This window comes from Scyliorhinus torazame, chromosome 14 (genome assembly GCF_047496885.1).
Source record: "Scyliorhinus torazame isolate Kashiwa2021f chromosome 14, sScyTor2.1, whole genome shotgun sequence".
NCBI classification, from domain to species: domain Eukaryota; kingdom Metazoa; phylum Chordata; class Chondrichthyes; order Carcharhiniformes; family Scyliorhinidae; genus Scyliorhinus; species Scyliorhinus torazame.
Genome location: NC_092720.1, coordinates 46775217 through 46787352, shown reverse-complemented (window position 1 = coordinate 46787352; position 12136 = coordinate 46775217). Strand labels below are relative to the sequence as shown.

Sequence of the window (12136 nt, the reverse complement as noted above, 5' to 3'; positions counted from 1 at the left end):
GTGAATTGTTAAATTGAAAAGTGAAATGAAGGCTGAGTCTTGTGCATTCTATTCTGTGCTTAGATTATCAATTCTTTTATATGGCTTCTTGAAAGGATCAAGCTTTCGCTCAAGGGTCTATTCATTGTCTATCCCAAAATGCCCCAGAGAAGGTAGTGGTCAGTTGCCCTTTTGAACCACTGCAGTCTGTGTAGTGTCGATACAACCACAATGGAGTTTCAGGAGTTTTACCCAGCACCAGTGAAGGAACAGCAATATGTTTCCAAGTGAAGATGCTCTGTGGCTTGGTGCGGAACTTGAAGTTGGTGGTATTCCCATGCGCCTAGGTGGCAGTGGTTGTAGAAGAAGCTGTCAAAGGAATCTTGCTGAGTTGCTGCATTAGAAGCTAAACTGTATTTATTAAATAAGGCTCTCTGAGGAAGTTGCAAGTTAGAGATTTTAGACAGGAGGTGGGGATGGATATGCTTGAGAAGGGGGGTTGGCATCTAACTTATAAGATTGATTGAATATCAAAACCTTAAGCTTACAGAAATAAAACCAGAGAAGCCTGGATAAACCCAGCAGTCTGGCAACATCTGTGGAGAGAGAAACATAGTTAATGGCCTGGAATTTCCACCGCCGGTAGCCGAGTTCCCGATGCGACATAGAATCCAGCATCAGCCAAAACATTGGGCGTCAATCCTATTCTGATGCTTCGGTTCCCCGTTGGCGATGGCAACGAGATCCGCACCCCGTGAGCAGCGGGAGGATGCAAATGGGTCAAATCGACCGATTTACATCTTATTAATGGGCTGGACACTGGATTCTTCAAGCCCGCTTGAATCTGAGCCGGGATTCAGGTGGACGAGAATTGGTACTGGCATTTCCAGCCTGGCCATGGTGCAGTGTACCTCGCAGTGGGCCAAGCGGGTAGCTCTATAAAAGAGTCCATCGGAGAGCTGCCCTCCTGCCCCCACCTTCATTGCAAAACCTTCCCACCCCACACCTACCAGACCCCACCCCCACCCCCAACCGGTTCCTCACCCCATCCCCCCACCAAGCATAGACCCCCCACAAAAGAGAGACCACCAGAAACCCCTTACGATAGAGACCCCTTCCTGGAAGCCCTCCATCACAGACCCCTGTCTGGAAGCCCCCCATAAGAGAGACTGCTGCTTGGAAGCCCGCATTAGAGAACGTTGCCTGGAAGGCCCCTATCACAGAGACTGCTGCCTAGAAGCCCTCATACAAAGACCCCTGCCTGGAAGCCCCCATTACAGAGACCCCTGCCTGGAAGCCCCCATTACAAAGACCCCTGCCAAACCCCCATTTCAGAGAACCCTGCCTGCAAGCCCCCATTACAAAGATCCCTACCTAGAAGCGTCCCATAATTGAGACGCTTGCCTGGAAACTAGAGTGCAATCCAGACAGACAGTGAAAAAGATCACTGCTTTAATACTCACTTGTTCAATACACCTGCTGGCTCAAGCAGAGAAATAAGTACCTGTAAATTCCTAGAAAGAGAAAGCTGGGTTTAAACCCCTCAGATCTTGGATCTGCAATATTTTCATTCATATCTAGGCTGTGAATGACAGCTTCCACACACAGCCAGATGTCTAGATTGTTTAATCTCATTTTCCCTCACACTTGAGTGAATTTCAGGTAGTCAGCTGTGAAACTAACTGCAGCAGTTATAAAACTTTAGCTATGATTGACAGCTCTTGGACCACATCAAAGATGGCTAAGTATGTGCTCTCATCTCCTCTTTTTTTTCAGAAAGCAAGTCACAGAGTTTCTGGTGGGGGGGGGGGGTCTCTCTTATGGGGGAATTTCTGCTGGGGGTCTGTAATGGAATGGTCTCTGTAATGAGGGTCTCTGGTAGGGATCTTTCTTGTAGGGGGTCTCTAGTGGGGGGTCTCTTATGGGTGGTCTCTGGGGGTCTCTCTTATGAGGGTGTCTCTGGTGGGCTATTTCTTATGGGATGTAATGGGGGAATCTGGTGTGTGTCTTTCTTATGGGGATTTCTGGTGGTTGGTCTCTATAATGGGGGTCCCCGGTCGGTCTCTCTCTCTCTCTTATAGGGGTGTCTCTGGTAGGGGGCTCTCTCATGGGGTTTCTGGTGGGGATCTCTTTTATTGGGGTCTCTGGTGGAGGTTCAGTGGGGGGGTGGGGCGTCAGGTCACCCTTGCACTGTTGGATGGGTGGGGTTGGTGACCCCAAAATTCCTGTGGTGGAGGGGTGGAATTGCATTGCTGGGGTGCTGGGAGGGAGGGATCAGCCGCTGGACTTGCTATCAGCCTGCCCACTCAAAATAGATGCCCAATTGTAGGATTCACAAAAGAATTTCTCGCAATCCCCACCCTGCAAATCACCTCTGGATTTGTGCTCCCGGGGCAAGCGCAAATCCGTGACAATACATCTCCGACAGGAGTATATTCTCCCAAATGGAGAATTCCGGCCAATGTTTTGAGTCTGTATGACTCTTCTTCACAGTTAAAGAGAGGGAGAAATGAATTGGATTTTATAATCTTTAAGAGGGATTGAGCAGGTGAAGTAAAATAGAAGGTCAGTGATAAGTATGAGCTAGGAGAGATTACATAAAGATGTTCAGGCCACAAGATGAAGGAAATGTCAATGGCAGTGTTAAGGACTATAGGCGGTGCTGATAGTGGCAGAAAGGCAGAATGTGTTAATGGAGAACAAAGGTCAGCGCTCAGCGAAAGCAAGAGTTAAAAACAAGTGACGGGGGTGGTTTGTTGCATTGGGACAAAAAAATGGATTAAAAGTAAGGGTCAAGATTGAGAAGAAAGTTGTTGAACTTTTGCTCTTACCTGAAAGTTACTGCTCTTCTTGGTGAAATCAGAGCAGTCTGGTATTTTCCATGTACAGAAATTCATGGTTACAAGAATAAGACAGGTTTAATGTTGTGGATCAGAGCTTGTGAAAGGCCACATTCACATTCGAAAGCTATCTGGTAAGGTTTATTTCCTGCATTTAGAGACAAATCAGGTTTTGTGGTGCAATGCTAGCATCCTGCCTCTGAGCCAGAAGCTCTGGGTTCAAGTCCCAATCCTGGAGTTGATGGCCAAGGAAGGTAAAACACCCAGACAGAGTGATATCCCCTTCTAAATGCTTCCACCATACACCAATGGTAAGCAATAAAAGCAAGGGACTTCTTTTCAGACTTCAGACAATGCCTCCAGCATCACCCTCCATAGCTCCAGACTGCAACATGCATATCAACATGTATGTTGCAACAGGAGTTCAGACTCCTTGGGGGGCCAGTTTACTCGATTGGTTGGGTGGATCGGGATGCAATCCCTTTCTTACTGGGATAGATTTGAGACCTGCCGCTTTGCCATAACCTTGATGGAGGTTGTGGAGCTCTGGGTTTGACCCACCTTCAGGGCGTGAACTTGGGAAGAAGACGAGATAAAACTATGTTTTCCACAGGAGTCCATTGATGAGGGGAATTGAGTCCTCCTGTCATCCTGATTCTCTCAACACACAACTCATAGTTTCAAATTTATATATAGGATATGTTGCAGGACACACAAATTAGAACCATCAGAAACAAATTGAATAAAAAATGTAAAAAAGTACAGGAATGGAAAAAACTACTTGGTTCTTTAGTCCTTCCACAAAGACCATGTACAAAGCATTGAACTGTGACCTCTATCCAACCCACTTAATCTGCTGGAGAAGATTTCAGTCTGCATTTTCTAAACCTTTGGAATATCTGTCGAACCCAGTCTCACACTGTCCTTTCTAATATATTACCTGTGACTATAATATCACCGGTTCAGTTATATCTTATGTTATTTTGAGAAACCAAGCAATCATTTTATTGGCCATATTTAACTTATCACAATGAGAAAAACTCTTTCCTTCCTTTCAGAACACTTTTGGAGGTGACCCTTCTTCAGATGAGGCAAGGAGAAAGAGAAAAGTGATAGCACAAGCAGCCTTGTCTGGCCGGAGTTTCTCTTCACCAAATGGCCAACTAGACATGCGCCACCTGCGTAAGGCACTGGAGAAGGTTTCTACAAGCCAGACGCTGAATTGGTCTGTCGGGGGAAGAATAAATTATATTGGCTGCGAGTCCCAACAATTTCAAGCTGACAGTTGTTCAAGGCGGACCCTCAATGATTCCAGTAAGATATCACAGATAATCCATATTTTTAATGAAACATCTAAGAATCTGACAGTCTTTTAAATTGTGGGGTCCTTTTACTTCTGTCTTGAAGACATGACAAGTTCACCACAAGACCTCAATCCTCACACAGCCACAGGTAATCGCTCAGAGATTGTAGTATTAGGGTGTTCAGGACTGTTAAGGGTTAGTGTGGGACTGGGTAATCAGTCCATCTAATGATGCAGAAAATCACATGGGGTTAGTAGAGTGTAGTGATGAATCTGGTAGAAGTCGACATGGAGATAGCACTTAGTCAGAATCATATGTATAAATGTATATAGATATGTGTTATTAATAAACAATTATCCAAGGACCCGGGTTTGATCCTGGCCCCGGGTCACTGTCCGTGTGGAGTTTGCATATTCGTCCCCTGTCTGTGTGGGTCTCACCCCCACAACCCAAAGATGCACAGGGTAGATGGATTGGCCATGCTAAATTTCCCCTTAATCGGAATTTTTAAAATGTTTTAAAAATCATTATTGTTGAACCATACAAGCCTCTACACCTCTTCATGAGATAACATTTAACCATACCGCAGGGATAATTAGTTACAGGGAAGTATTAAGTGTACAATTTGCCTACTATATTTTGATTAGAGACTCTGTGTGACACACTTAACTGTGACATGGATTCTTAAGAGCAGGTGGCTCTCGGCTAAATTCCTGGATTATTCCATGTACGTATAGCATTCAATGAAGTTGCTCTGAGATAGGTTAAGGAAGGGGAAAATATTAGCCAAGCCTATTGATCTTGCTTGATATCCAGTGGCTCCTTTTCAAAGTATGTATATGAGGAAAGCATTCAACTCAACGTATATCAATGAAAAGTGCCATGGGGGCCAAAAGGGTGTTAGCCTGCTGCAGTGCCAGCCCCTGGGAAATATCCCTTTATCTTAAGGCAACTAATAAGGAGAAGGGAAAAACTGCAGAAAAAGAAGATAGCAGGGTACACAAGAATATTCATGAATTTAGCAACAGGCCATGACATCAACAGGAGAGCCCTGTACTAATCACATAAGCAATTTTAATTTCATTTCATTTCATTTAGCATTAAGTTTCGACGAGGAATAACCAGTTTAATTTGATCAAAATGAATGCATGGACTTTTGATTTCTGAGTTTGTTTCTGCTTGTCATTTCCAACAGACACCCTCCTGTTCCAAGTGTCCACTCCTGATTGGGACACTTTCTTTGATCCAGAGAACCTATTCTCCCCAATGACCTCAGAGGACCCGGCTTTACCTGAAGTGAATGACACTCCCATAATGCAGTGTAAATCAGTGATCCACGGCTTGATCTGTGGGAAATCAGTCAGCTGGGAGGTAACAGCTAACCTTTCCTCCCTCTACCGGTCTCCTCCTGAGCAGGAGTCCAAACGAATCTCTGAAAATCCATGGGATGAGATCATCCATCAGTTGACTGCAAAATCTGTCATCAGAGACTTTGAAAATATGGCTGAGAAGGAGAGTGAAATTGAATATGGTAAACCCATTTCTATAATGTTGGTTTTTGAAAATATCTGTGTGTTACATTTAGCATTTTTAAATTACTTAATTATCATCTTGAAAGATCCAAGTAAGAAATAAATGATGAAAGGTTATTTACCCATAGAGCAGTGGATACATCGTATAGATTCTTAGAGTTGATTCTCTGCTTTCTCCTTCAATACATAACTGACTAAACATTTGGTTGAGAGTAAGTCTGAGGGGTCCTTCATTTCTATTCTCTGGCACTCTTAAATAAAAAATGCTCCTGACAGTGGGTGAAATATTGGTCTAGCTCTGTTCTAGGTATGAATTCCTCTATCCACTGTATCCAGGTGATATTTACAATCAAGCACGAAAAGCGAAGGGAGGCATGGTGACGCAGTGGTTAGCACTGCTGTCTCACGGCGCTGAGGACCCGGGTTCGATCCCGGCCCCGGGTCACTGTCCATGTGGAGTTTGCACATTCCACCCGTGTTTGCGTGGGTTTCGCCCCACAACCCAAAGATGTGCAGCGTAGTACGTGAACGTGGACGTGATTTAGTACGTGAACATTTCATTATAAATGTTGAAATAAGCTATTTTGCCTTAAGAATCTCCCAGAAACTAATTAGATGCAGGACACAAATTGAACTATGTAGCAGACTAGACTGATTTGAAAGTATTAGGAACTAGTTTGAAAATTAATGTAAACAATCTGTTATCTAATTTTCTGGAGGAACTGCAAGAAGATATCGCCTTAAAACTATTGAGACAAGCAGAGCGTGTAACAGCATGTCCATGTACACCACTATCATCCCAATAAATGCTGCCACACAGAAGTATTTACCATCATACGTGGAAGTCCGAAACACAGGTAATAACAACATACCAGTGAGTTCACCATGCTTGGACTAAAAATATTGGCCAATCACATGCCAAAATAATTTTCAGTGAATTACAACACCAGATGGCAATACAGAGAATCTGGTCCACTACCCGCCTCCGACATCAATTTTTCACAGATCCAAATTCAGCAAAGGCAGTTTATTGCTATTTGCTCTGTCATGTATTCACTGCATCCTATTTTCCAGTATCTGGTGATGCATAAGTGGTCAGGTGAATGGAAAGAATGTACTTTTGTATAAGGGTCTAGCACATAAAGGGTTAACGTAGGATTAGCCACCTGGTGATGTAAGAGAACACCCGTATCTGGGGGCCAAATATTTAGTTGGACAGAGCCATGAGTAGGTTAACAAGGACACTTTTGACATGGCGTACATGGATTTTTAAAATGCATTTGTTACAGTGCCAGACAACAGACTTGTGAGCAAAATTCTAGCTCATCGAATAAAAGGGAAAGTAGACACTTGGATAAGAAATTGGCTGAGTGACAAGGAATAAAGAGGAGTGGTAAATGGTTGTTTCTCATATTGAAAGAAGGTTTGTAGGGGAGTTTACCAGGGGTCAATGTTGGGACCCTTGCTCTTCCCAATATAGATTAATGACCCAGACTGCGGTGTTCAGGGCATGATTGAAAATTTGCAGATAATAGAAAGATTGGAAACATTGTCAACAGAGATGAGGATTATCTTGAACTTCAAAACGACATAAACTTGTTGGTGGATAGGGTAGAAAAGTGGCAGATGAAATTCAATGCAGAAAAGTGTGAGGTGATTCATTTTGGCAGGAAGAATATAGGGAGACATTAGAAAATAAAGGGAAAAACTCCAAAGGATGTGCAGGAACTGAGGGACCCTGGTGTATATGTACATAATTCATTGAAGATGGCAAATTATGTTGAGAGAGTAGTTAATAAAGCATATAGTATTTGATACACTATCAATTACCACAAAGACAAGAGTAATGGAATAATCGAGGCTTTATTGAGCAAAATGTTGTGCCTCCTGTAGCTGCTACCAGAATGGCTGCAGCACCGGCGAGCACACACATTTATATGCCGCCTACTGGGCGGAGCCAGCAGGCAGGGATTTACCCATGTACCTCTATTATATGTGTGTTACCATAATACATGTAACTTCCTGCTAGTGGTGACTACCACATTCACCCCCTGTTAAAAAAAGAATCCGGCGGGAGTGGTGGAAAAAAGAATTACAAGTTCAGTCTGTCGGAGGCCTTGACCCTCCTCTGCGATCGCCTCAGTCCTGGTGGTGATGTGGGTGGCGACTTGGTCACCTGCGACTCCGGGAGCGTGTTGTCCTCGTCTTCGTCACCCCTGAGTGGAACCAATGGGATCCTCCTGGGGTGGGGGCTGCGGTGATGTTCGCTGGGGGTTGGGTGAGTGGAGCATGGGTGAATGAGGCAAGCATGGGGGGGGGGTTGGGGGCGGTGTCAGGTCGGGAGCCGTGGGTGGGGATCCAGCGGGTGCCACGTCCCGGAGGGAGACTGTGTCCTGGCGCCTGTCGGGGTGTGCCACGTAAGTGTACTGCGGGTTTGCGTGTAGGTGGTGGACCCTTTTGACCAAAGGGTCCGACTTATCGGTCCGCACATGCTTGCGAAGGAGGACGGGTCCAGGAACTGTCAGCCATGTTGGGAGCGAGACCCTGGAGCTGGACTTCCTGAGGAGGCAAAGAGACGTTCATGAGGGGGCTCGTTAGTCGCGATGCAGAGGAGCGATCGGATGGAGTGGAACGCGTCGGGGAGGACCTCCTGCCAGCGGGAGACCGGGAGATTTTTAGAACGCAGGGCCAGCAGGACGGCCTTCCAGACCGTCCCGTTCTCCCTCTCCACCTGCCCATTTCCCCTGGGGTTGTAACTGGTCGTCCTGCTCGAGGCAATGCCCTTGCTGAGCAGGAACTGACGCAGCTCATCACTCATAAAAGAGGATCCCCGATCACTGTGGACGTAGATGGGGAAACTGAACAGTGTGAAGATGCTGTGGAGGGCTTTAATGACCGTGGCAGAAATCATATCGGGGCATGGGATGGCGAAAGGGAAACGGGAGTACTCATCGACCACATTCAGAAAGTACGTGTTGCGGTTGGTGAAGGGGAGGGGCCCTTTGAAGTCCACGCTGAGGTGCTCAAAGGGGCGGGAGGCCTTCACCAGGTGTGCTCGATCTGGCCGGTAGAAGTGCGGCTTGCACTCCGCGCAGACCTGGCAGTCTCTGATGATAGTCCTGACCTCCTCAATGGAGTAGGGCAGGTTGCGGGCCTTGATGAAATGGAAGAACCGGGTGACCCCCGGGTGGCAGAGGTCATAGTGGAGAGCCCAGAGTCAGTCCACTTGTGCGCTGGCACATGTACCGTGGCATAGGGCGCCAGGGTGTTCGTTGAGCATCCCCGGGCGATACAAAATCTCGTAATTATAGGTGGAGAGCTCGATCGTCCACCTCAGGATCTTGTCGTTTTTGATCTTGCCCCGCTGCGTGTTATTGAACATGAAGGCAACCGACCGTTGGTCAGTGAGGAGAATGAATCTCCTGCTGGCCAGGTAATGCCTCCAATGTCGCATAGCTTCCACAATGGCTTGGGCCTCCTTTTCGACAGAGGAGTGCTGAATTTCGGAGACATAGAGGGTGCAGGAAAAGAAAGCCACGGGCCTGCCTGCCTGTTTGAGGGTGGCGGCCAGAGCTACGTCCGATGCATCGCTCTTGACCTGAAAGGGGAGGGACTCATCGACCGCGTGCATCGTGGCTTTGGCGATGTCTGCCTTGATGCGGATAAAGGTCTGGCGGCCTCAGCCGTCGGGAAAAACTGGGCATAGTAGGTGGAAAACCCCAGGCATCGTTTCAGGGCCTTGGGGCAGTGGGGGAGGAGGAGTTCCATGAGGGCGCGCATGCGGTCGGGGTCAGGCCCTAGAACTCCGTTTTCCATGACATAGCCAAGACCCCATTAGTGACGCCGAAAGGAACCCTCAGGAAGTGATAGAGGCGGCCATCTGCCTCGAACGCAGTGTATTGGCTGTCCTCTGGGCGGATGGGGAACTGGTGGTAGGCGGACGTCAGGTCCACTGTGGAAAAGACCCGATACTGCGCAATCTGATTGACCATGTCAGATATGCGTGGGAAGGGGTCCGCGTCGAGCTGCGTGTACCGATTGATGGTCTGACTGTAGTCAATGACCATCCTGTGCTTCTCCTCAGTCTTTACAACTACCACTTGAGCTCTCCAGGGGCTGTTGCTGGCCTCAATGACCCCTTCCAGCAGAAGTCGTTGGACCTCTGACCTGATGAAGGTCCTGTCCTGGGCACTGTACCGTCTGCTCCTGGTGGCGAAGGGTTTGCAATCCGGGGTGAGGTTCGCAAACAAGGAAGGTGGATCGACCTTAAGGGTCGTGAGGCCGCAAACGGTGAGGGGGGTAGGGGTCCGAGTAACAGGGCAGCGCAGAGGGGTGAGGGAGGACGTAGAGCCGGAAGTTGCTAAACTCTACGCCTTGGACGGTGAGGGTGGCGATGCAGGACCCCCGGATTTCCACAGAATGGGATCCGGAGGCCAAGGAGATTTTCTGGGTGACTGGGTGTACCGCGAGGGAGCAGCGCCTTACCGTCGTGGGGTGGATGAAGCTCTCTGTGCTCCCGGAGTCAAAAAGGCAGGTTGTCTCGTGCCCATCAATTTTCACCGTCGTTGTTGCGGTCACGAGGTTGCAGGGCCGGGACTGATCCAAGGTGATCGAGGCGAGCTGCGGCAGATGCTGAGGTCCCGGCCTGGTCAGCGGTGGTGGAGGTAGCGGCAGGCGATGAACGGCCAGACGAGCAGGGGTCCTGATGCGCCATCCAAAAGGGCAGCAAAGATGGCGGCGCCCATGCCGGGCGCCATCAAAGATGGCGGCCGCACGTGGCCTGCGGAGAAGAAGATGGCGGCGCTCACGGGCCTCACGTGGCTTGCGAGGAGGAAAATGGTGGTGCTCCTGGGGGGTGCAGGAACGCCGGGCCTGGAAACAGCGGCGACCGACCGGGCCTGGCAAACAGAAACAAAGTGTCCCTTCTTTCCACATCCGTTGCAGGTCGCATTCCGCGCCGGGCAGCGCTGCCGGGGGTGTTTCTTCTGCCTGCAAAAATAGCACTTGGGCCCCCCAGGGTTGGCTGGCTGCCGTGCGGCGCAGGCTTGCGGTGAGCTGGAGTCAGCAGCTGGTGGGACCCACGATGCCCACAAGGGTGCTGCGCGGTCGGGGGCGTACGACTGGACGTTACGGGAGGCAATTTCTAATGGGTTCACGAGCTGCCTAGTTCCCGCAAGATCAAGTGTACCCCCTTCCTCGGCGCTGGCAGACGTACGCAGACCTCATGCCCATAAGGAAGACTCTCGGATTAAAAATTCTGTGTGCTGGACTGCCAAAACTGCCTGGCATTCACAGTTCCTCCCTTAGATGTGCAGGGCATGTCAGAAATCATCCAGAGACTCCCCGGGGAGTTGCTGTCTCGTGGACAGGAGGTGTCTGGTGTATAGTTGGTTCACTGCCCGAACGTAATGTCCCTTCAGGAGCTCCATCGCTTCGGAGTAAGTGGGCCCATCCCGGATGAGAGGAAAAATGTCAGGGCTCACCCGTGAATAAAGGACTTGGAGCTTCTCCCCTACCCCCACTCACCGTATGCGGCCTCATGACCCTTAAGGTCGATCCACCTTCCTTGTTTGCGAACCTCACCCTGGACTTGGAGTCCGAGGGTGCCTCAGTGGATGTTCGGAGGTAGCTTTCGAAGCAGGCTAGCCAGTGGTCAAAAACGGACGTAGTGTTGGCTGCTTGAGGGCTCAGCTGCAGGCGATCAGGCTTGATGTGGAGATTCGTCGTTTTAAAAATCTTTGCTCAATAAATTGATGCGCTATCAATTACCACAAAGACGAGAGTAGATGTTGTGCCTCCTGTAGCTGCCACCAGAATGGCTGCAGCACCGGAGCCAGCAGGCAGGGATTTACCCATGTACCTCTATTATACATGTCTTCCCGTAATACATATAATACTGCTAGTGGTGACTACCATAGTATCTTAGGTTTTAATAATAGGGGCATTGAGTGCAAGAGTAAGGCGGTCATGTTGAACTTGTATAAGAAATTGATCAGGCCTCACCTGGAGCACTGTATCCAGTTCTGGACACCATACTTGAGGAAGGATGTGAAGGCATTGGAAAGGGTACAGAGGAGATTCACAAGGATGATTCCAGGGATAAAGAACTGTAGAGATGAGGATATATTAGAGAAGTTGAGACAATTTCCTTGGAGTAAAGAAGACTTAAGAAGAGACTTGATAGAGGTATTCAGGATCCTGAGGGGTATGGACAGGTAAATGTTGGCCAGAACACCAGAAGAACTGTGAGCCAAGGCCGGTACTAAGCAGCATTTTTGATATAGAGAAGTGCCTGGGTTAACAAAGACTGGGTGCCGAGCCATTAAGTGGATTATTAAAGGCAGGAGAGAAATAAACAAATGGGGTTAGCCTTCCACTATCAAGACTATCAGCAATTTAGCCGCGTGTTCCCTTCAATTGCGCAAGTTTCCTGAATTGATTTATAGTTCAAGTTTTTTGCCCAAACTTCATTGTATAATCA

At 48.2% G+C, this 12136-nt stretch overlaps 1 protein-coding gene across 5 annotated transcripts in view; it reads left to right on the top strand.

Moving 5' to 3' along the window:
- vwa5b2 (von Willebrand factor A domain containing 5B2) overlaps nt 1-12136 on the top strand; it is a 235914-nt gene that overhangs the window by 167951 nt on the left and 55827 nt on the right. For all 5 annotated transcript variants that reach the window (XM_072474096.1, XM_072474098.1, XM_072474099.1 and 2 more), the window contains 3 exons: nt 3878-4133; nt 5319-5654; nt 6375-6512. In XM_072474096.1, the coding sequence (XP_072330197.1) occupies nt 3878-4133; nt 5319-5654; nt 6375-6512 (730 nt within the window). The remainder of the gene's footprint in view (nt 1-3877; nt 4134-5318; nt 5655-6374; nt 6513-12136) is intronic.